This window comes from Hylobates moloch, unplaced genomic scaffold (genome assembly GCF_009828535.3).
Source record: "Hylobates moloch isolate HMO894 unplaced genomic scaffold, HMol_V3 SCAFFOLD_2, whole genome shotgun sequence".
In the NCBI taxonomy this organism is placed as follows: domain Eukaryota; kingdom Metazoa; phylum Chordata; class Mammalia; order Primates; family Hylobatidae; genus Hylobates; species Hylobates moloch.
Window position 1 is genome coordinate 118,382,405 of NW_026652277.1, and position 26,788 is coordinate 118,409,192.

At 33.3% G+C, this 26,788-nt stretch overlaps 1 protein-coding gene across 2 annotated transcripts in view; it reads right to left on the reverse strand.

Annotated features, from left to right (window-relative positions):
* ASCC3 (activating signal cointegrator 1 complex subunit 3) overlaps positions 1 to 26,788 on the reverse strand; it is a 390,213-nt gene that overhangs the window by 74,223 nt on the left and 289,202 nt on the right. For both annotated transcript variants that reach the window (XM_032155721.2, XM_032155702.2), the window contains exons 33-36: positions 26,467 to 26,599; positions 22,745 to 22,870; positions 11,770 to 11,881; positions 11,465 to 11,599 (exon numbers count right to left, since the gene is read on the reverse strand). In XM_032155721.2, coding sequence (XP_032011612.1) covers positions 11,465 to 11,599; positions 11,770 to 11,881; positions 22,745 to 22,870; positions 26,467 to 26,599 — 506 coding nt within the window. The remainder of the gene's footprint in view (positions 1 to 11,464; positions 11,600 to 11,769; positions 11,882 to 22,744; positions 22,871 to 26,466; positions 26,600 to 26,788) is intronic.

Here is a 26,788-nt window from a genome sequence, read left to right on the forward strand (position 1 = left end):
TTCTGCACATGGACTATTGACTCTTACAAGACTCGTGAGAAAATGATCAGGAGATATAAATCTCTATATAGATGATGCTATAAATTGAATATTTGTATCCCCCCATTAATATGTTAAACCTGAATTCCCAGTGTGATGGTGTTTGGAAGCGGGAGCTTTGGGGAAGGGGTGATTAGGTCATGAAAGCAGAACTCTCATGAATGGGGTTAGTGCCCTTATAAAGGAGACTCCAGAGAAATCTCTCACCACTTCTGCCATGTGAGGGCACAACTAGAAAATGGCCATGTATGCACCAGGAGAAAGGCCCTCACCAAACACTGAATCTGCTGATTCCTTGATTTGGGACTTCATAGCCTCTAGAACTGTGAGAAATAAATATCTGTTATTAAAGCTATCCATTCTATGGTATTTTTGTTTGTAGCAGCCTGAATGCACCAAGACAGGCTAAATAATAGCTAAGGTATGAGGACTACTGGTGGTCTGATAACAATCAATGAAAAGGGAATAGGGCATAGGGAAATACTGGCAGAAATAACAAACAAACTAAGAAAGGGTAACTGTCCTGTTTTCAATTTTAAAAACTTATAAAAGTAGTATTATATATAAAATAGGATTCAATAAAGCAAGGAGATAAACATAATGATTTGTTTTTAAACACATTAGGATATACTTCATAAAAAATAATTTACAAAAATTTTTGTCCTAATCTGTGTTAACATAGTTGTTGTTATTATTGTTGCTGTTGTTTTTTAAAGTACATAGTGAATGAACAAAAAAATGCTGAAATAATTATTTTGTTAGTAATTAAGATCTGTATGTAATACTTACAATTCTAGTTACAAGGTCATACATAATTTTAAAAGTAACTCTGGTTCTTTATTTTTTAAAAGTATATATCTTACGTGTCAATGCTTTAAATTTTTTTTACATCTGGAATGAAACATTGTTACATAAATAAAAGGTCTGGCATTTTAGCTAACCTAAAACGCTGTCTGTGCCTCAGCATGAAGGGGTACTTTCTATGATTATTTTTTCCTTTTAAAATTCTATGTTTCCAAAATAACATAATATTGTAGGACTCTGCATATAGTGGGTTGGATTGAATGTTGGTATGCTTAATTTTTCTTTTTCTCTGTTACATAAAAATGATACTGAAACATATTCACATGGCCTTAAATATTGGAAATGATCACTCCTATTTACCTACAGGGCTGCTTTCTGAGGATAAAAAGTAGGATGATATGATTTTTAGTTTAAACAGCATTTTGGTATTATTTGTACTGAGAAGACATCTGGGACATGAATCATGAATCTTTTGGAAACAGTTCTAATCACAATTCATGGAGGAAGGAGGTCATATTGATTTCTGAATTGCCCCACCTGCTGGACCAAAGAGACCCTAACGATTTTAGAATACTTAAACTTTATTGGGATGAAATTAGAAACATTTAAGCAGAAGCCAATGTCTAGCATATGAAAATTAGATTTTAATATTCTTAATTCAATATTAAAGTTTCCATATTTTCCACTTATTTAAAAAATCTGAACAATGCTCTACTTACTCAAAGTAGAGTGAGAGGTGGTTAAAATTTGGGGAAGACATTTTATTTTCAGTAAGATAATATGCTTCAGTGTTATTTTTATTTCTCCAACATGATTGCATGTGTAACGACAATTCAGTTATTATATCACTAAGCAGAGACTTACTACCGATAATTAAAAAATGTTCGAAACCAGATTAATAATAATTTATTTTGCCAAGTAATTCCTAATAAGGTTCTCTGGAAAGTAAAATACCATGGAAGTTTTATAAATATGACTTAACTTATATAAACCCAATCAAGATTATGTTTGCAATTTAAAAATGTTTACTTGGAGTACCCTTTGTAAATGTTCTTATATGCCCCCGGGAGCTTGGTGTTCCAATCTTGCCCATAGGACAGGCTGGTAACTCTTTGGGGGAGAACAATGTCAGCAACTCTTTTTGCCTTGAATGCTGAAGGTAGAACTAAACACTTGCCATGCTTAGATAAAGCTATATTGAGCAGCAGTGGCACACAGAGCTAGATACAAGCTTATCCCTTTGTTTTCATTAAGCTTTTAGGGCTCTAGTATAAATCTCCTTAAAAAATATGGATCTATCTTCTGTTTCTTTGGTATTCCCCCAAGTGCACTGACTATTGGATAGAATGCATAGCAAATTTTAATAAATGACAAGCTAAAAGTATCTTTTACAGATAGCTTTGGCAGAGAAGTTTATGGGTGCAACCTTTTTATGTACCTTACTTTGTAAATTTAGATAAAAGAGCAAAATAAGATGTAAAAAGAAGGAAAAAAGAGAAGTACAAAACACAAATGGGAAAAGAGACAGGACATTCAAAAGGTTGCCGGGAGATATAAATTCTAACACTGCCCTTTCCCTGTTGGGAGCTGAGTTTTTATATTATTTTTCCATAGTAGTTGTGTCATCTTGGGCAAGGTTGGGCCATTTTCTATTTTAATGAGACAGTTAAACTAGTATATAATAAAATAAATATATTTTGTTATCTAAACACATTTCTTGAATAACTAAAACTCATTCCTAAATCTAAACTCATTTCCTATTTAATCACCAACCTTTGGAATCCTGGTAATTGACAGTCCTTAATCTGTGGGACAGTTTAGGAAATGAAAAGTAATTAAGAAAAAAAAAAGAATGAAAATTTAAAACAGGACAAATTCTAGATAGTATTACAAATATATTTTATGCTTGTCGGAACATAACAGCTTAAAAACCTATAATCTACTAAATCACAATAGATACATTTGAGATTGAAGACTTCTATTAGGAAAATATTTCATTTCTCTGTGTTAAAGAAAGCTTATAAGTGCAGAAAGTTAGAAGTTAAGAAATAATGGACAACATGGAAGGTCTCAAGGGAAAGAGACCAAGAGAAGTAGAAAGATACCTTTTTTCAAGACAGTTGCCATCTGTGCCTCTCCAAAAGATGCCAGGCAGCTCCCCAGCCTGAGGGTTAAGGAAGCTCTTCTCGCAAACCCTGGAAGATATCCCATTAGGTTTCCCCACTAAGAAGATAAAGAGTAGCAGATGGGATCCTGTGATTGTCAGGAGGTTATTTGGAAATGGAAGGCCATGAGGTTGGTGGTGTTCACTGTTATTCAGTTAACCTTCCTTTCTTTCATTTTTCCTTTAACAAACTCTTTAATTTTTTTTTACATGCTGGGTCCCCCACCAATGCTATTCATAACTGGCTTGTCCTTTTTATTTAGTTTTAAATTTCTCCCTTATAAAAACATTCTTGCTTATTTTTTCAACCTTATATATCTGAGAAAGATATTTTTGCAATTTTTCCTACAAAACAATTTGTAGTTGTGCCTCAAACACGATAAAATTCAAGTATTAAAAATGTTATATTACTGAAAATGTTCTATATACAGGCAGAGCAAAGAATCAGCATGCTTTTAAAGAGAACAGTACAGAGAACTGCTAAACCTAGACATTTATTGACACATAAAAATCCTATTGTTCTGGTACTTTTCTAAATTTGGCATAGTTCTATTTACATTTGGACATGAAGCTCATTCTTTTAGTCAATATCCAAGCTTGTGTGAAAATAAGAATTTCACTACTTTTAATTAAATATTTGATATATAAATAAAATCTCATTTCATGTTGTCATAAGAACCATAACAACCCAGTGTATGTTATACAAATTAATTGAAAATTATTGAGACATAAGACATTTGGGGCATATTTTGCTTTCTTTCAAAATTGTCAATATTATAGCAGCATATTCTGAAAAATCTGTTCAAAAAAATTTTCCCTAACTTTGAAGCTTTTCATTTCTATTCCGGTTTTAAAATAGACTACCTTCTAAAAGTCCACTGAACATACCAGATCATGATCCTAGTTTGCCACGATGACAGGCACTTTCTACTCTGGACTTCGGATTTCAGTGCCAACATCATTAAGAGATTCTTCAAATTACTTTCAAAATGTCCTTTTCCCTCAGGATTTTTACTTATATCTAATTAGACTACTTACTCCATGCCATGTAATCCCTGTTGCCAAAACTGCTAACTGCTTCAATAACTAGGAGGAGGGCATCAATGGAGCAAGACAGATGTAATGTCACTGGTTAACAGTAGAGGTGTGAAGCAGCTGCCTTAATTATGAAGCTTACTAATTCATGGTGTTAGAAAAAACTTGGCAAGGGTTCTTATAAAATACCTAATGTTTTCCAAAATAGCATCAGATTGTTTGAAACTTAAAATAATGTCTTCAATAAAAAAAATGCTGAAATAATTATTTCATTAGTAATTAAGATCTGTATTTAATACTTATAATTCTAGTTACAAGGTCATAAATAACTTTAAAAGTAACTCTGGTTCTTTATTTTTTAAAAGTATATATCTTACATGTCAATGCTTTAAAATTTTTTTACAGCTGGAATGAAATAATAGGATTAAGATAGAATATGTCTAAGAGGAAATAAGGTATAAGAAAAAATCTTCTAAGGAGCTACCTTCTATAGAACCTGTAACAACTTAATGAGATTAAAATTTAATTTCATTATTTATATATTAACACTTAACTTGAAGGGTTATTTGATGCTTATAAATAATGTATATAAACTGCCTAGCATGTAATGGGTTCTCAATAAAAAGTAATTATTATTTTTTAATGGCTGTATGGAAAAGACGGGATTAAAATAAATGGGTTTCTATTGTAGAAGGAGATTAGTGAAGAGAAATAGTTTCGATAGAATCTTTGCTTTACACCCAGACTAGAATATTTTACTATCATTTAAAGACGACGATATCTAAAAACACAAGCCAGAAACAGTTCAGCTTCTAGGAACTAAGAATAAATAAAAATAGAAGTCTCAAAAGAGATGTTACAGGAGAAAAAAAAAATGAGTGGAAGTGTATTTTCCTTCTCACTGTTGACTGGAGTAGTTTCATATAATGGAATAATAATCAACAGGAATTAGTATCTGCAAGTATTAACAGACTGCCACATTAAAAAAAAAAAGCCCACAATACTCCAAAGAATAAAAATATTCCTAAAGTATCTAGAGCTCCCCAGAAAAAAATACATGCAAATGCCAGGCAGGTCCAATCCTGATCCCTACGTTGTAAAAAAAACCACCTATCACACCAAATATGACAAGCACAATTCCATTTTCTATTTTAGTTCTTTAGTAACTTTTAATAAATTTATCCCATCTCTTTTGGAATCTATAAATTTTTGGCCTATATTATATCTGTGAATTGAAGTAATAAATCAGATGGAGCCTCCTACTAACTGTGAAAAAGTTACTGTTTTCAAGATCCAAAGAGCGCCTCTATTCATGATTTCAATTTTGGTCCCATTGATTCAAAGCCTTTGCCTCTCTAGACCAAAGTGCTCTAATCACATGTCTTCTAACATTCGAGTAGCTCACTTTGGACACATTCAGACTTTCTCTCTGATGTCCTTTTGATCTGAGGCCACCGGAAATGTATATAGCAAGTCTTCTCCATACGGACGATTAACATAAAGGACAGAATACTATTTCCTGTTTTGTTTTTAGATATTCTTTTTGATAATGGGCAACATCTGCTGTCATCCTTAGAGCGTCACACTGAGCTGCTGACTTCAGTCAGTAGCAACACCAAAGTGCAAGTGTCTTTCACGGTTTGCTACCATTGCCCATAATTTATCTGTGTGTGAACACACACACACACACCCACCCACACACATACACATACACACACACACACTCTCACACATACACATAGGAAGTTTGTCACTAATGTCCATTCTTCTGTATCTTGCCCTTAGAAAGTGCCTTACACATTGTAGACACACAATAAATATATTTTTGATGAATCAATATATAGTCTATGGGTAGAATAGTGAACAACAAAATTGAGTATGAAAAAATGGAGAGTAATACTTAAAGTGTGCTATCCAAGATAGGCACACTGCAATATATTCTTAAAATATTTCTTTAGACAATTTCCTTTAGCTTAGCTCTATACTATTTGGAAGAATTCAGTTTCATCTGCAAACTCAGAAACTGTCTGTTGTCTCCATTCTTTGGTCAAAGGGTGATATTGTCAATATAATAGCATTCTGAAAACTACCAGGCTGACCCCAACCATTCTGCATATAAAGAAAAGAACATAAAAGGCGAGAATTCAGAGGATAAGGTATAAACAGACATAACATATAGAATTTTTACCAATCCTGAAAATCTTCTGCTAATCAATTAAGTAATTAATTAATTAAACTTTAATTTTAGGTTCAGGTACATGACCAAGTTTGTTACACAGGTAAATTGTGTGTTGTGGTGGTTTGGGGTACAGATTATTTTGTCACCCAGGTAATAAGCATAGTACTCAATAGGTAGTTTTTTGATCCTCTCCCTCCTCCCAGCCTCCACATTCAAGTAGGCCCTTGTGTCTGTTGTTCCCTTCTTCGTGTCCATGTGTTCTCAATGTTTAGCTCCCATTTATAAGTGAGAATATGTGGCATTTGGTTTTCTATCCCTGTGTTTCACGTAGGATTATGGCCTCCAACTCCAACCATGTTTCTGCAAAGAATATGATTTCATTCTTTTTTTATGGCTGCATAGTTTTCCATGGTGTGTATGTACCACATTTTCTTTATCCAGTCTACTGTTGATGGGCATTTAGGTTGATTCCATAACTTTGAAATTGTGAATAGCACTGCAATAAAAATATGTGTGCATGTGTCTTTCTGGCAGAACAATTTTTATTCCTTTGGGTATATACCCAATAATGGATTGCTGGGTCAAATGGTAGTTCTGTTTTAAGTTCTTTGAGAAATCAACACACTGCTTTCCACAATGGCTGAACTAATTTACATTTCTACCAGCAACATATTTTGAGAAATCGCCACACTGCTTTCCACAATGGCTGATTTACATTTCTACTAGCAGTGTATAAATGATGCCTTTTCTCTGCATCCTCACCAGCATCTGTTATTTTTTGACTTTTAAAATAATAGTCATTCTGACTGGTGTGAGATGGTATCTCATTGTGGTTTTGGTTTGCATTTTTCTAATGATTAGTGACATTGAACATTTTTTCATATGCTTGTTGGCCACATGTATATCTTCTTTTGAAAAGTATCTGTTCATGTCCTTTGCCCGCTTTTTAATGGGGTTGTTTGTTTTTTTTTTTTGCTTGTTAATTTGTTTAAGTTCCTTATAGTTTCTGAATATCAGACCTTTGTCAGAGGAATAGTTTGCAAATAATTTTCTCCCATTCTGTAGGCTGTCTGTTTATTCTACTGATAGTTTGCTTTATTATGCAGAAGCTCTTCAGTTTAATGTGGTCTCATTTGTCAACTTTTGTTTTTGTTGCAACTGCTTTTGGCATCTTTTTCATGAAATCTTTGCCAGGGCCTATGTCCAGAATGGTATTTCCTAGGTTATCTTCCAGAGTTTTTGAGGTTTTAGGTTTCACATTCAAGTCTTCAATCCATCTTGAGTTGACTTTTGTATACGGGTAAGGAAGGGGTCCTAGTTCAATCTTCTGCATTTGGCTAGGCAATTATCCCAGCATCATTTATTGAATAGGGAGTCTTTTTCGCATTTTTTTTTTTGTTAACAATTGGATGGTTGTAGGTGTTTGGCTTCACTTCTGGGCTCTCTATTCTGTTCCATTCATCTATGTCTGTTTTTGTGCTAGCACCATGCTGTTTTGGTTACTGTAGCCTTGTAGTATAGTTTGAAGTTAGGTAACATGATATCTCCAGCTTGGTTCCTTTTGTTTAGGATTGCCTTGGCTATTCAAGCTCTTTTTTGGGTCCATATAAAGTTTGAATAGTCTTTCCTAATTCTGTGAAGAATGTCATTGGTAGTTTGTTAGAGATAGCACTGAATGTATGAATTGCTTTGGGCAGTATGGCCATTTTAACAATATTGATTCTTCCTATCCATGAATATGAAATGTCTTTCCATTTGTTTGTGTCAATTCTGATTTTTTTGAGCAGTGTTTTGTAATTCTCATTATAGAGATTTTTCATCTCTTTGGTCAGTCGTATTTCTAGGCATTTTATTCTTTTTGTTGCTATTGTGAATGGGATTGCATTCTTGACTTGGCTCTCAGCTTGAATGTTGTTGGTGTATAGAAATTCTACCGATGTGTGTACATTGATTTTGTATTCTGGAAATTCTAATTCTTATTTCAGAAAAGTTAATAGTAATATTCAAAATGACTACATAAAGGGTAAGAATTCTAACTCATTTTTTTAAAAAGAGAAAATCATATAGCTCAGTTCAAGATTATAAATACTTATATTCTCTAAAGGAAGAAAAGGTCCAAAAGAAGATACCATCAGTTAGGACTAGATACAATCAAGAGATCATCACTTGAAACTGTGTTTTGATGATAATTGAAGAGAAATAATGGGTTTATATATTTAGAAATGTTTGGTAAGAGTGAATAGATGTTTTAATATTCTTTTTTTCCAATTTATGATTACCTTCTAGCTTGTTTTTTTTTGTGCCCACAATCATCACACTGCAACATATTCAGAGGACCCAAAATAAAAATCTTAATGAACCTAATTTCTATACGTTATTAATACCCCAAAATCCGGAAAACCAAAAGACAAATGTAATGGGTAGCTTAAGAAATAAAACTTTATTCACTAATAAAATTTAAGAAAATATTATGGTAAGTTCAAAGTAATACTCAAAAGAATACAAGTTTTTCAGTTGTAATGTTATCAGAAATACTAAAAATTTAAAAACTAAAGTTTAAAAATGACTTTAGAAACATCAATGAATGTATCTTAGTAAAAGGAAGCATTAACAACAAATGTTATATGAGTGAATTGTACAAAAACATAATATGACTTTCTTAAGTATTATAATAACGAAAGCAATGATAATAGAAACAGATGTTTGAAACACTAACGTTATCCCCACAGCTTTCCTCATCTTCTTATGCTATTATCATCCTGCTCCCTACAGCTTCGGTCTGACTACTACTTTCTCCTTATTTTAAAACCACAATGAGATTAATATGCATTTTTGGAGGCAAGAGTAGGGAGTATACTGAGTTCTGTGAGTCATTTGGTAGTCTTTTCATGGTTAAAAAAAAAAAGTCATTTAAAGAAACTTAAGAAGAAGAAGGATTTCTAGAAATTACACCATAATTATACAATCTTGCTGTATTATTTAGCATTTTGCTGGTAGCTACACATAGTGTTCGTTAGTGAACAAAGAATAATTCCTAGGCAAGAAATTAAGAAAACAGTGTGATACCTACATATCTCCTTGTGAATGTGAGTCCTATGGCTCTTCATTCAGAATGAACCCTCATTGAGATAATACAGACTGAGACAATATCTAGCGCAAGCTGAGTGTTCCTTGGACTAAACACCATGGGAGAAGAAGATATTCTTGCTGTGGAAATTTTTATGGGGTAGATCAAATCGTATCTATGTAAATATTCCATTACATAGCTTTCCTTACACATATTTTCAGATGGTCCCATTTATTTAGTTATTAACAGGAGAACTGACTTTATTTTAACAAAAATATACCAGCATAACTGGTTTTATATAGTGTAATGCCAGAAAGAACAGGCTGCTCACAGGATGGGAACAGACCTTTTGTGATCAATACCTTTTCAAAGAGAAGACTAAAACAAACATTTAATTCCCCTGGGATTGTAAGGGTTTTTTTTTTTTTTTTGGCTTTTTTAGTGGAGTAAACAGGGGTATAGAATGTAGTAGGCATACGATTTTCACAAACTTCCTTTACAGCGTGTATCTAGTTTTAAGTTACTTTGTACCTCCCACCTCAGTGCCTTCCACCTAATTGTGTGCATGTGTGTGTATGTGTATGACTTGAGAGGCAGTATAGTAGGACGGTTTCAGGGCCCATACTCTGGTGCTAGACTGCAAACCACTCACTTTGGACAAGATGGTTAATCTTTAAAATGGGAATAATGATGGGATGTTATTAATATCAAATAAGTGGTTGTTGTGAGGATTAAATTAGTTTATTAAAGTTCTTAATGTCTAGCTCATAAAAACTGCTCAAAGGTGTTAGCTGTTATCATACATGTTTCCAAGGCGGAAAAATATGCTTAAATATGAGATTAGATAAATATGAAATAAGTTATATTCTTAATTCTAACAGATACTAATTTAAGAGGCATGCCCAAATTTATTAACCATTATTTTGCTCCCTGTGCTAACAGTCTCTTCCCCAGAGAAATCCTATTTTTATGAATCTTTGGCTAGGAGCTGATATAAATCTCATTCTTAAGGATCTAAAAAAATCTTTATATTTTGTACTCTTCCACCAGAAATAAATTTTTAATTTCTTAAAATAATATTTTTCGGTAGCTGCTTTATATACTTTAGTCCTCTATTCTTTTCTACAGAGCAAACAATAGAAAACTGATTATTACAGGATCTACCTATCCTTCCATCTGTTCATTAATAAATATTTTCATCAATTCATTAATAAATATTTTCGAACTCACCAAAATGTACATGGCACTATGCTGGGCACAAAATTTACAAACTAGTTTACTGGAGGGGAAAAAACTGAGAAATTGAAAAACTGTGAATGGGATATTGAAGCTTATTGAGAATGATAAAGCAATAGGAGAGGAAGGAAAAAAGTTACTAAGTGAACTACCATAGAGTCAATGAATTTATAAGAGAAGGACTTTAAACACAGAATGGTCCAATTGTTCTTAACTTTTTTAAAAAGCACCAACACATCTGAAGGATTAAGATAACAGTCAGAATATATGAATATCCTAACTAATGTGTTAACAAAGTTTTGTGGTAAATTATTACACTTAAAATCAACAAAGGGAAAAAAGCCAGAAGGGTACATTATGTAGAAGGAAAGGTGGACAAGATGCTTCTAATATTAATTTCTTAGCTATTTGGCAAAAAAAGGAAAAATGAACACAGTATAGTTTCTTACCATGTGATATATCTGTGGTCATTTTTTTGGTAAGGATGTTTGTGGGGATGGGGGATAAACAGCTGTCCTGACATTAATTCTAAGAACTTAATTGTGTGGATGCTTATGAAAGAAACTTCAGTAGCATCACAGATAAGTATTCAATAGGAACTATCCAAAAAAGTAATATGAAAAGCTTTCAATCATAATTCAAAGAGGCTATTATATTTAAGGATAGGGTGATGACTTACCTTGCTCAGGACAGTCCAGTTTACATCTACTGTCCTGGCTTAAATATTAATAGGGCCTCATTCCACGCTCAGAAGGATCCAAGTTTGGATGATAAATTATGTGGTCACCTTATCTATGGGCATCTTAGTCTAGATGTGTTGCTTTGTTTGACAGAGGAAAGGGCTTTATAAATGGTTTCTGTTAAATTTCAAGACAAACTAGGTGGCAAAACTTTAAGCCCTAAATTAAAAGAGAAGATATGAAATGTATGAAAAACTCACACTTAGAATTGAAAGCAATTCTTCAGTACTGCATTCAGGCTTCAAGCGGTCCTTGAACATTTTAACTGTTTGATGCTTCAAATAGTAATAGGAGGCAATTCGGCCATAAGTTAGAGGTTCAATGCTGCGATTATCCTATTTCAGAAGAATAACAAATGAAGAGTACGATGAAGTACATATCTTTATAAAATTAATAATTCAGACAGGTGCTTTCTTTGTTAAAAATTTTGATAGTATTAGAAGCAAAAGACCTGTCAAAAAGCTGGGCAACCTTTTCAATTAGAATGCACATGACTAAGTCGTACCTCTCCAATTTCAATACAGTAGGAAAGTTCCAATTCAATCAGGGACTTCTCAATCAGATGGGACAGAAACTTGTTCACAGAATCATGGCTCACATCACCCAAATTGTAGTAGCTAGAAAACAAGCAAGGTTATTATTATTTGTTTCAAGACATTTTCTACTAAAACTGTCACCTCAGTTTCACAGAATATATATAAATATAATCCCCTTTTATTATAAAACCTATCCTCAGTAACGTCACAAAACTCACAGAAATATTAATCTTGGGTGGTAGATGAGTTCTTTTAGGCAATTTAGTCAATTATTGTTACCCTAGTGCTTAGGGAATAAATGTCATCCTAATGACTAGAAGGGACATCATCAGGGTAAAAATAAAGCATTCTAACCAAGTCTCAATACAGGAAAAATACATAAGTCCAGCTCTGTATATTTTCCAAGCAAAAAGCCTAAAGACATACATTTCACGTGAATGTGCATCCCTGCAACACCGAGAAGTTCTTGGCAAAACCCTATGGCCACTAGGGATCTGTGCCTGGAAACAGACCTGAAGAGCAAGGGACTACACCCATAATCTTGGCAGTTCCCTAATTCCTACTAGGTGAACCCTATATCCTAGTCAGCATGGGTAATTTATATGCCCTACCTCCCTTTTCCCCATCCACATCAAAGAATGGCAGTGGAAAGTGGTCTTAGAGAACAGGTTCTCATCCCTAAGACCCCATCATGATGGTTTTACATCTGTACAGGACTAGGAAGGGAATATTCATAGTCTGGGAAAAGGGTGCTAACAATTTCAAATGGGAGAGGACTAAAGAAAGCCACAACTTGAGAGCAATAGAGAACACTATCTAGATGACAATTTTTGTGATATTTTTCATTCTTCAAAGGAAGAGACTTGGGGTCAGTAAATTATAAAAAAATTATTTAAAAATACACAAAGCAGGACTAATAATGTCAGGACATATTTTCATTAGAAAGAAAAGTTAGTGCAAATGGCTAGGTACACCCAAATATGAGAGGCCCTATTACATAAAAATTATTATAGTAAGAGACTATTGGAATTTATTTGGGAAAATTACTTCCATTAAAAAGGAATAGTTACTTTAATTTTGATCTATCAAAAAGTTATTGCTTTTTCTAGAAAAGCTCGTGGCATGGATCAAAATAAAGCAATATTAATTAAGAGATAAATAAGTACTGAACCTAGTGCTGTCATTAATTTAAACAAAATGTTCAAATTTATGTCTAAGCATATATGGAAGTGAAAAACCAAAATTATTAACCATTAGAAAATATTTCTTTTCTTTTGGAAAATGACTAAGGAGGAGTAGTTAGAATAATGTCTTCTGCTTTAGAGATGAAAATAAAAATTCTGGACATTCAAGCCATGTAAAAGATACAAATCTCCAAAGTTATTCCAAAGTTTTAAAATATTTTTTCTCTTTCATTGTTTTCCAAGAAACGAAACGAAATTCATCAATCAGTCAAACTTTCTTTTTTTTTTTTTTTTTTTTTTTTTTGGAGATGGAGTCTCGCTCTGTCACCCAGGCTGGAGTGCAGTGGCGCGACCTCGGCTCACTACAAGCTCCGCCTCCCGGGTTCACACCATTCTCCTGCCTCAGCCTCTCCGAGTAGCTGGGACTACAGGCGTCCGCCACCATGCCCGGCTAATTTTTTGTATTTTTAGTAGAGACGGGGTTTCACCACGGTCTCGATCTCCTGACCTCGTGATCCGCCCGCCTCGGCCTCCCAAAGTGCTGGGATTACAAGCGTGAGCCACCATGCCTGGCCTCATCAGTCAAACTTTCTACAATATAAGTGCTTACTTTGTATTTCACATTCTTTTGGCTTGCTAAGCCTATAAATTTTCCAATACTATTTTTAGCTGTCAGGACTAATACATAGCTGATAAAGTTATTTCTAAATCCAAAACACTAGTCAAAATGTGCCCAGGATACTAAGTAGTGCAATTTGTAGAGTAAGAATCAAACTATTCTTTTTTTAAACCAAACTGTCTGCCTTGATCCTGGAACAAACAATTCTTTATGCAACTGACATTACAGAAAGAAGATATTTTGAAACTATTACTGTGAAATACAAAAAAATTAAAATTCTATTTTTATCTATACGTTTACTAGGTCATTTGAAAACGAATGGATCCTGTTACGGATTACCATAAGCCGTTGTCCTATATATAATTGGGATGTCAACTTTACCATTTTTATGCTTTAATGAATAAATTTAGTACACTTACAAATAATATTTAAAACTATCAATGAAAAAAACTTTCCTTGAAAAAATTACAGGTTCTTTTAAATATTTATCTTATTTTATTTACTGTATTTGCTTTATTTTGTTTACCGTATTTACAAGGTATATTTCAATGGATTAACATCCCTTCTAAAGTCGGTTTATTTAAGCCTATTGGGACTTTTTAAAGACAAATTTGTGGTTTTCATCCAGATAAAATATAGTCAGGGTAAATATTTCTTAAACATTTAAAGTAAGTTGCCAAAGAAAAAATCAACCTAAATGATGTTTCTGAGATTACAATAAATTATATGATGATGCCACTAAAATATTATTTATAATCTAACTTGCTAAAAGTTCACATTTTTTCATGCAGAAAACATAAATGTTTCATTGTTATTTATTCTTAACACAGTTCTTTTTTTCTAAATGTGGTCACCAACATTCTTATTGACTTGCATAACAGAAGAAATACAAAATTCAATTCAAGTAAATTGAACTTCACTGATCTTTACCAAATACTATTCTTCATCAATATTTGGACTGAGATTCTAAAGTCATTTAAAATATTTTCAAATCCTTATAAAAGTAAGATATTGTTACATCTTAATTAGATATACAATTTGTGAGACACTATAAGATAATTTAAATGTAAATGAAGATTTTTAGGTTACGTAAAATTTTGGGAGTTAATATATTTTGAATTTTTCTGTGAATAAGGAATAGAGTACAGATTTATATGCTCTCCATTAGTAGCATAATATAGCCTTAACTTCTATGAGGTGAACTTTTTTTAGTTACTGTGCAACTTCTAGCCTGAACAATTATAAGCATTTAGCTTAAAACATTACATATCATTAATTTTAATAATCACTTTACTAACTTGAAAAAGCATGCAACAGCTAAGCAAAAAGGTCTGTTTTCATGTTGCACTCTCCACAGTACAACATTTTTAATTTACTGGTTATTTAAACACAAACATTTCACAACTGTTTAATTATGGGTAAAGGATAAAATGTAGTTTCATGTTCACTGCATTGAATCATCAAGTCATTATCTTCTCTCTGCCATAAACAGACAGCCTACCTTTTTGTCAGCATGCTATTTCATTTATTTCACAGAGAAACCCAGTTTCACAATAATTGACTTGTCAGAAGCTCTAATTTATGAGACTGAGCTCTGTAAGACTTCCCTATATTGGACTCAACCTGCACACAAGCAGGGTTGAATATTTACAATGCTGTTAACAGGTGCTGAGTTGTTTAATGATTCTAATAGCCAGAAGCGTACTGAGAAAGCCAGCAGGATCACAATTACAGGCTGTTTGAACACAACAATTACTAGTCCCCTGAGAGGTGTGAAAGTCAAAGGCAGTTTGATACTGACAGCATCTAGCACATGGGCTACACAAGCTAACTTCTATTAGCAGTCCATTGGGAAAAAGTCATAACAAACCTCTCCTTATCATAAAAATTTACAAAATTCATAAAATTTAAAGAATCAAAAACTAAAAAACTTTTCAAAAATTATCTTTAAAAGATCTTATCAAAGGACAAACAAGAATACTACATATGAAATCTCAAGTTACTTTTTCGAATCTTAATACTGATGAAATTTCACCAGTTGAGAATGAAAGAGGTTTTATATTAATGTAAAACAAAATAAAGTTACACCAAACGGTTTGGATTTAATGTGAATAGTGGCAGCCATTTCCTGTTTGGTTTATGTAAACCTGGCCAGATATCTTGCTGGGAAATTTTTCATCAGTATTGAAATGCTGCTGCTATAACTGTCAGTAGTGGGAAGTCATTTGTTACAGCACCATGTTATTTTATGTTCAGATTATGCAGCAATAATAATGACACAAATAGCGAAAGTGGTTGCAGGAACAGCTGAAACTACCACAACATTTTTGCCTCAGATACATTTAAAAGCTTTCTCAGGGGAAAACAGAGTAAAACTGAACATACAAATTGAATCCAGAACTCAATTTGGAATATATTATATTTTATGAAAGCACCAGTACATGTGTTTATATTCATTTGAACAAGTTAACGTGTGTGTGTGTACGTTTTATATATATATGTGTGTGTTTACATATATAAACATAATTATCTTTATATGCATATATATTTGCACATATACATAATATACACACACACACAAGATTGTAAATAGACATATAGTGACCAACTCAGGAACAGTGGTTGAAATCCTTGTCAACACAAGTTTTACTTTTGGTGTGCTGTGGTGAGGACTTTATAGTAGTATGATTAACTGAAGGGAGCTGGAATATGAGGTTGTATTTCTTTACCTGTATATGACTGTATTATAAAAATGGTCTTTCTTTTCTATTGTTAAGTAAACCTCAGTCTCTTTGTTACACACATGCAGATGAACAAGCATGCATACATATTCTTCCTTCCCAAGAAAAGTCAAATCTCAATTCATGGTACTAGATGATAAGGATTATTAAGGAAAAATTAAAACTATACATAAGTGTTTCATTAGAGACAATTACTTTAGCATTTTAAAAAATTTTATCAGATCTAAAAATAAGTGGGAAAAATTTACCAGTTTCCTGTGGCTTGGTTTGCTTCCAGGTTTTGGGAAAAGTGATTTTAACACTGACAATAATAAAAAGATACAAGTGACGGCCAATCACAAGAATGTGAAGAAAAGGGAATCCTTGCACATGGTTGCTGAGAATGTACATTAGCACAGCCTCTGGAAAACAGTATGGAAGTTCCTAAAAATCTAAAAATAGATCTAGCATATGATCCAGCAATCCCAGTTCTGGGTATACACCCAAAGGAATTGAAATCAGTATGTTGAAGAGACGTCTGCACTCCTATGTTCACTGCAGCATTATTCACAGTAGCCAAGATATGGAAACAATATAAGTGCTCATCAATGGATATTCAAATGGATTTGAAAAACATGGTGTATATATACACAATGGAATACTTAAAAAAGAAGGAAATTCTACATTAGCAACAACATGGATGAATCTAGAGGGGGAGGAATCTAGAGGGCACTATGCCATTGAAATAAGGTAGGTAGTACAGAAAGACAAATACTGTATGATCTCACTTATATGTGGAATCTAAAAAAGTCAAACTCATAGAAGTAGTGGGTAGAATGTCAGTTATCAGAGGCCATACGGGTTGGGAAAGCCATGCAAGCAAAGGGGGAGTTGGTCAAACGGCATAAAGTTTCGGTTAGACAGAAGGAATAAGTTCTGGTGATGCATTGCACAGCATGGTAACTATCGTTAATAATAATGTATTGTGTATTTCAAAATTACTAAAAAGAGTAGATGTTCTTGCTACAAAGAAATGATAAGCATGTGAAGTGATCGATGTTAATTAGCCTGATTTGTTCATTTCACAATGTATACATGTTTCGAAACAGTACATTGTACACCATAATATAATTATCAGTTAAAATTTTTTTAAAAAAAATTTATGTTCACACAAAATCTCACAAATATTTATAGCAGCATTATTTAAAAAAAGAGTCAATCAAAAAAGAAGGTGGCAGAGCTTGACTACAGTTAAGTAAAATATATAAATTGTCAAAATTTACTTAGGCACATTTTTCCACTTTTATCTAGATGTGAAGAAGGTTTATATATTAAAACTGACAGTTTGTTTATTGGGGGGCATCAAAAAAAAGGGTCATTTGAATGAGTATGGCAGAGTTTCCATAAATAACCCACTGTTCAGCATAGCACTGAAAAGAGAAGTGGACAGGGAATGTGGACCCGACAATGAGCACAGTGATGGAGAATGGGATGGAATCCCAGTGTTGCCTCTGTCACTTGGGAGCTGTGCTATTGGGAGCAAGTTGCTTATTCTCCCTGTGCTTCCTTTATTTATAAAATGGGGATCATAACAGTACTAAATGAGTTAAGCTCCAGAAACAGCATTTCAAATACAGTAGACACCCAATAAATATTATCAATGCAGAGTTTTATTTACAACTTTATTAATTCCAACTTTTATTTTTATAAATTTCTTTCTTATATTTACATTTTGCTATTGTTCTTTATCTAGTTTTTTAAGATAAATGCTTATTTTAAGCATTCACATTTTCTATTAGGTCTGTAAAGATATAAATATTCCTTAGAATTGTGCTTTGGTTTAAATTCATTGTCTTATTACATTACATTTGTATTTTTGTATAGCTGTGGTCTATACCTTTTGTTTTGATTTCATCTTTTACTAGAATAAAAGTTTTATAATCCCAAGCAGTTAAATTTTTTGCCATCCCTTTTATTGTTTATTTCTGGTTTTATGATATTACACAATGAGAATGCAGCCTTATGATCTCTATGTTGAGATGTTCTTTGGGGTCTACTTCATGGTAAATTTTTCAAAACAAATCTTCCACTAGTGTTTGTAAGTAATGATATTTTGTTAGGGACATATGTACAAAGATACGATAGATACAAATTCAAGGATATTATTATTTAAATCCTCTTTTTTATGAAATACTTATCTTTTTGATGTGTTAAAGTCTCCTAACATGACTAATTTAGTTGGGCTATAATTTTAATTGAATTTCAGTTTTTGCTTTATATATCTGATGTTATTTTTAGTTCTCTAAAAATCTGTAAACTACCATAACTTTCTAGTGATTGTGTTTGTTACCAATATGATACATTCTTCTTTGTCCTTTGTATTTTTTTGCCTCGAATTTGGTTTTGTATGATTTTAATTCTGCAGCTGCTGTTTTCTCTTTATCATTCTCCTTTACATCTTCTTTCAAGTCTTAATTTTCAGCTTTTCTATATCAATCACGTTTAAATGAATCTGAGAATTTCTCTGTTACAACAGGGAAGTTTAAATCATTTACAATATTTATTATTATAGTTGACCTGACTTACGGCATAAATAGATCCTGTCTGTCCCCTGCTCAAAACTCTGCAATGGTTCCTGTTTCATCCAGAACGAAAGTCAAAATCCTCACCATAGTTTCTAAGACCATCCATGCCCTATATCACCACTGGCCCTCCACATCTCCAACCTCATCTCCTGCTATTTTCCTTTCACTTACTCTACTTCAGCCACATCTTTTCTTTGTTGTTCCTTGAATATACCAGGCACGCCAGCCTTAGAATCTCTCTTGTTCCCTTGGCCTGAAATGTTATTTCCTAGAAAGTGGTCAACTTTCTTACCTATGTCAACTTTTGGCTGAAATATCAGCACCCTTAATGAGGCCCATCCTGACTTTCTTTTGAATACAGTATTGTAATCTCCCATCTCCCCCAGGCCACCTTCTGGCTCTCCCAATCTTCCTTATCCTGTTTTCCTTCTAAACATCTATTACCTTTTAATAATATTAAAATCTACCGTCTCTGCTAAAAGAACATGAGTGCCAGGATAGCAAAAGTTTTTGTTTAGTTTACTAATACATCTTCAAAGTGGCTAGAGTGGTGTCTGGAACATAGTAGGTACTCAATAAATGTTTACAGAATTAAGAAATAAAAAAATTAATTTTTAAATGCTTATACTTTATAATTTTAAGTAAATTTTAATGATTTTTGAGGATAGAAGCCATTATTTATGTTGCTACTACCTTCCAACAGAAACTAAGAGTTGCTAATCATAGCTTTTTCTGAAAAACAAATTATTGCTGTATCTATTCTAGATTTATGAACTTACATGGCAACAGCTTGGGCATAGGGTTCTACTTCAGAATAATAATGACAGCCCAGCCAGGTATCTCAACATATGTATTGGTGGCTACTGAAGGAACTAGCACATAAAATATGAATGGTAAAGAGTGGATAAACTGGGCCGGGTGTGGTGGCTTATGCCTGCAGTCCCAGCACTTTGGGAGGCCGAGATGGGCGGATCACGAGGTCAGGAGATGGAGACCATCTTGGCTAACACAGTGAAAAAAATTAGCCAGGCGTGGTGGCAGGCGCCTGTAGTCCCAGCTATTTGGGAGGCTGAGGCAGGAGAATGGTGTGAACCTGGGAGGCGCAGCTTGCAGTGAGCCGAGATAGCACCACTGCACTCCAGCCTCGGCGACAGAGCGAGACTCCGTCTCAAAAAAAAAAAAAAAATGTGGATAAACTGTTACTTCTGAAAATCAGTTGAAGCTACATTTATCAACATTGACTGGACTTTTAAGACTGTTTTAAGACTTAGCTATAAGAGCTAAGGAGGGTACTGCAGGCAAGAAGAAGAGTGACAGCAAAAGCGCAAAAGTGAGAGGAACCTCTTATGTAGATGGTGTGGGTTAATAGCTACACTAGCCCCTTTGGTGGTAGGCGGGAGATACTCAACCCTCTTTCTGGGGTAGCAAGATGGGAGGGAAAGCAGCTGCCACAACTACTAAAAGTTCTTAGTCAATGCATGAAGACAATTTACCCTTTTGACTTGCAGTCCCCAAATTTCCTACAGCTAAAGAGGGGTGAACTAAAGAATACTGATGTATTTACATGGACTACACTGACTACCACCACGTGTGAGCAGGAGACATCCTAAATTGCTAATACCCAAGAATACTCTGGATCAGAGGCTCACTATAATTTCTATAATTTATAAGCCTCTTAAGATGTCATCTTTTGTCTACTGCGATAAGTCTCCCCAAACTTCCTGTTCTGTCTTTCATTACTACTGTTTATTACAGTTTCATGTGGATTTTCTCACCATAATATTATAAAATAGAAGGCAGTTTGTAACCAGAGCAACATGGAGTCATACCTACCCAGCTCCCTGTGTGTGGGACCCCTGTTCTGACCCGTGTCTCCAACTGTACTCCTGGCTCATCTCACTCTCATGGTTGAAAAAAATGTAAACACTGGACAGTTTCCTACTCATTACCTTAAAGATTTACCGCATTCTGTGTCTGCTAACTAAACCTTATCTAGTTCCCACCCCCTATATAATACATTTAATTTCTGATCAATACTATCTGACAGTTTACAAAGTAGGCAAAATTGAAAGACAGACTAAAAGCAGGTTAAGCAGTTAGAGAACTATGGAAGCAAAGGAGAGGGAAGATCAAAAAGTAAATTTGGGGTTTTAAGTCAAGGTAAACAGATGCAGTGACAATATTAAGAAAAGGAAGAAAGTAGAGAAAGATTTTGAGAGGTATATGATTAATTCAGTTTTGGACATGTTAAAGTGAAATGACGGTGGGAAGTCCACGTGGCAACATTCAGAAGGCTGGAGAAATAAAATTGTAACTTGATAGACAATAGATTATAGCCACATATTTTAGAGTCTTTCACATACAAGGTGATATTTTAAATATAGATAGGACCAGCAGAGAAGAACCTTTTAATATTATGTCCTGAGAAGAACACAATATCATTTCTGTAATATTCCTGCTGAATAACATAATTTGAATTTAGTGATGAGGAAACCAGCAAAAGCCAAATTGAAGGACATTCTACAAAACAGTTGACCAGTTCTCCTCAAAAATGTCAAGGTTATGACAGACAAAGGAAGACTGAGGAAATATCACAGACTAGAGTAAACCAGACAGGGCAACTAAATGCAACTCAGGGTACTAAACTGGATCCTGGACAGAAAAGGGACATTAGTGGAACAACTGGTGAAATCTGAATAAAGCTTGTAGTACTGTATAAATGTTAATTTCCTGATTTTGATAACTATACATGGTCATGTAAGATGTTAACATGGGGAAGCTGGGTGAAGGGTATACAGTGCTTTGTACTATTTTTTCTTTTTGCAATTTAAAATAGAAAGTTCAACAATTAAAAAAATTTAAAAAGGAGATACACATACAAAGGGCAATGTATCTGTGGATTCAGCAAGGAACTGAATTGGCCTAAAGTTCCTGAATTGGCTAAAGTACTAAATTGGCCTCAGAGAATTATGTCTCTGTGTGCTAATTAGACAAACTGACTAAAATGACTAGGTTCTTAGTCTCTAAACTAGACTCTTTAGGATGGTACAGATCAGTAAAGCAACTGACAGTCCAGAACAACAGCTCAAAATCAACATTATATTCTTTATAATTAATACAGAATTAGAATGGCTTTAATTCATTTATTTAATTCTCAATATGACCCAGTGAGGGAGGGAGGCTATTCGTTACTTTCCAGATGAAGAACATTTAGCTCAGAGAGGCAAAGTGACTCAGACTCACACCATTAGTAAAGGATAGTGAGGATATAAGAATCAGTGTGTTGATTCCAAGCCCAAAGCTCTTTCTGTCACACTAAATGCCTTGATTCTTATGTAATAGAAATGATAAATATATCTACAGTTACATGCCAACTCCCATCTACACACACACGCATGTGCGCACGCGCACACACACACACACAGTTGTAGATTATGAGTCAGAAAACCTGACTTCGTAAGATCTGGCTTTATCAAAAGAGTGAGGCTTGTGAAGTTGTAGGTGGAAAAAAATTCCAACTGCATCTAAGTCAGTCACTATCATGTAGTTTAGCACATTTCTTAACGACTTCAGGTATCTCATGTCTCAATTACAGAGCAAATTCCTCAGGATGGCTTAAGGTAATTAAAATAGGATAAGTAACAAATGCATACAATTATTGATATTTTAATATACTGTGATACCAGAGATATCATCTGATTCTTTACACAAATTCATATACCTAGAATCTCCAAAGTTCTGCCTTTTTTCTATGTACCTTAATTTGCAGTTTATTACTTTCAAATATGTCTTATTTCGGGGCAAAACAGAAAGGTGTATAACTGCCCTGTACTTACCTGGGATTCATAATAAGGCGTCGGAAAAAGTAAGTCCAGGTGATATAATCCAATGCATCTTGCTTAGATGTAATTGTACCACCAGCAATCTCTGCATTTAAGTGGTCAGAGAGCACTCCTAATAAACTATATAGTGAACAAGACATGGAAAACATACAACAGCATTAAACTAAAAACACTTAAATTTATCTCACATAGTCAAGATTCAGATTTTATGTTCTAAGATAAAAACAAATTTGTTTTATATAACTTAAATATTTAGTATATAATTTTGTATACTTTGTAAATAATTCATTCCAAATTATTTAGTGGGAATTTGGTTTCAACGTACTTTAACCATGAGTCTATAAATCACTTAGTATCATGAACTCAGGTGAACCCGTATTATTCACCAGTACATATATGTGTTCTCCTTTTCTTTTAAAGAAGTGTTATAATTTTCATTTAAATGTGAATAAAAAGTGCGTTAGTTAGAATGTCACAAAAGTGCTTTATAATAATATTTTTCCAGATTAACAGTAGTAATAATTTGTTGAAAGCAATCACTAGTGCCTGTCACATGGCATGTACTCAATAAATGGTACTTATCACTACCAATCATTTTTGGAAAATAAATTGCTAGGTGTAAAATAATACAAGCTGACAAAAAGAAAACTGCTGACTTTCAGGAGATGAGGACAGCCACGAGAGGTAGAGTAAGAGCAGGCAACAGAAGAGATATCTTGCAGAGGAAGGAAGAGCACAGGTACAGGACATGGAGTAAGTATGGAATAAGTACTGAGGCAGATTAAAGGAGAGTTGACATGAAAGAGATGCTATTTAGAACAGAAGAGTGAGCAAATATACTCTCTTCATTAATTTGTAAATATTAAAGTCCCTAGTCATACAAGACATTATGTATCAGGTGTTGTGGAGTATACAAAGATAATCAGAGGTGTTGAAAGACTGGTATAACAAAATGTTCAGTTTAGTTTCTTATGTTAAATATAAAAAAGGAAGCAATGTTTAACAAAAGAAAAAGCTAAGTAAAACTACAATTCATGGAAAAATATGCAGGTATTAAAAATAGTTTTTGCAAAGGACATGAGAAAATAGTTATAAGTTGAATTGAAAAAAAAGTTGCTATGTTACTCTCAGGTCACCAGCTGCAGACTACAAATTGGTCCAGTCAATTTTGAGATCAAATTCGTAATATCTATCTGAACAATCACTATGAACCAGCAATTTCACTTTTTCATTATGATCTGCCAGAGAAACATTTACATGTGAGAACAGGAAAGAAGATCTTTCACTGCAACGTTATACTTAAGAGGAGAAAACTGGAAATTCTCTAGGTGCACATTAATAGAGAAATGAATAAATAAACTATGAAATACTATATAATACATAAAATAATAACGGTCATATCAAAGTACAAAACAAAAAAAATTTAGTTAACTTTTATTGAAGTATACACAGATAAAATTACATAAATTATATAGGTACAACACAATTAATTATTACAATGTGAACACAGTTGTGTAATCAACATCAACATCAAGCATTGAAAGTGTCCCAGAGCCCTCCTGTTGTGCTTTTCTAGTCACTTTCTTCTCAAAAGAATATTTGGACTTCCATTTCTTTTTGTTACCTTACTGCAGTGGTTTGGGCCTGTAGCTCAATGCTTACTGGAAGAAGTGAGAGCAAAATCCCTGTATCATTCCCTATCTCAAAGGGAAAGCTTTCAATATCTTCTTATAAATTATGATGCTTGATACAGATTTTTTGTAGATATTATCAGATTAAGAATATTCCTTCAAACTCCTGTTTGCTAACAGTTTTATTATAAATAGGTATGGAATTTCATCAATTTTTTTATATCTATGAAATGATTATATAATTTTTCTCATTTTTGTTCATGTGGTGAATTATATTCATTCATCTTTCAAATAATCATCTTTGCATTTATAGAATAAACTGCATATGGTAGTAATATATTATCTTTTTATACAGTGATTTGATTAACTATTGTTTGTTTAGGATTTCTACATCTATATTAATGAGAGACGTCTGTTACATTCCCTTCTCGTAAATTTTTTATCAGGTTTTGGTATCCAAGTTGTTCTGGTCTCATAAAACAAGCTGGTAAGTATTTTTCCCTTTTCCACTACTAGGAGGAGATTGCGTACGATTGATGCTAATTCACCCTTAAATGTTATGAAGAATTCACCATTGAAGCTTCTGGGTCAGAAGATTTCATTCTAAAAGATTTTAAATTTCAGATTCAATTGCTTTGATAGATGAGAGACTAGTTAGATTTTCTATCTTTTTGTGTCAGTTTTAGTAATTTTTAAAAGAAATTTTACTATTTGATACAAAATTTAAATATTATTTACATTAGGTTGTTAATATCCTATTATTATTCCAGTCTGTGGTATTTTTCCATTCCTGATATTTAGACTAAAAAGTTTATCAATTTTATTCATCCTTTTAAAAGAACCAACTTTTGGTGTTATTGATTTTTCTCTAGTTATGTTTATTTTCAGTTTACTCTTTATCTTTTTCTTTCTTTGAGTTCAATTCGCTATTTTTTTTTTCTAAATTCTTGAGATCAGTACTTAGACTACTAATTTTTTTTTCTTTTTCTTTTGTTTTTCTGCAGATAGTTTCACCCTGTTGCTCAAATTAGAGTGCAGTGGTGTTACGGCACACTGTACCTCAAACTCCTGGGCTCAAGCAATCCTCCTGCCGCCTCAGGACCACATGAACCACTATGCCTGGCTAATTTTTTTATTTTTACTTTTTTGTAGAGACAGGATCTATCTATGTTACCCAGGCTGGTCTCAAACTCCTGGCCTCAAGCAATTCTGCCTCAGCCTTCCAAAGTGCTAGGATTACAGGTGAGAGCCACTGTGCCTGGCTGACTTTTTAAGTTTTTAAAATCAACATTATTAGCACTTATAAAAAATAAAAAGAACCAATAATTATATACAGGATAAATCAGGTGTTTTGTCTTCAATGCAGTTAGAATATGGTAAAGGAGATCCAATATATAGAAAAGGACTATGATAAAAGGTAGAAAGTGATAAGTGTTTATAAGTGAAAAATACCTAAATCTGAGGGAAGAAAGGTTATTTCAGCTGAGAATACAAGAGAAGACTTTGAGAAAGGGGTAGTGGTTACTGGGTCCCAAAAGAGGTATAGGATGATTCTCAAATGAGCCAGCAGCCTAAATCATTAATTACATGCTCCCTTACTTTGGATATTTATTAACTGTAAAACTGTACTATGAAAACCCTCACCAAACTAATACTTTATTAAATGTTTATTATGTGATAGACACTGTTCGAAGCACAATGCATTTGATAATTATTAATACTCTATGAGATAGCTGGTCTTGCTACCATGTCCATTGTACAATAGGTGCAATAAGGCAATGAGGTGTTAAGTAACTTGCTCAAGATCAACAAGTAAATTGTAGAGCTCAGATTTTCACCCAGGTCATCTGGCTTCATAGCCAATGCAACTGAACACTGTACTATACTGCTTATTTTAAAAAGTTATTTTTAACATTTAAATTATAATTGAATATTGTCATAAAGTGATAATTATATTGTTTCACATTATATTAAATTCTTTTAAGCTACCTGCTTTACTGATTTTTATATATAATAAAATATAACCAGAAAAACACCAACTTGTGATGGAATAAATCCATTTAAACTAATTTAAATAAGATTTACCTTGATTCTACTGGGAAAGGTTCATAAAGAAATTTTTTATAAAAGTCTTTCTTTATGTCATGAACTAGAATTACAGCTTTGCCTTGGTCATCAAACTGTGGCCTCCCAGCACGCCCCATCATCTGGAGGACATCTTTAAAAGAGAGAACAAAGAGGTATTCTACAATGTGACACATAGCACAAGGTATATTTACTGATTATGGCATGCTTCTATAATCAACCAAATAACAAAAGAAATAGAATATTGTGATAATATGTTTGCTATGTTGATGGCTACTACTACATTGAGTTCCCTAAATTAATATAATTAACTCAGAAAATT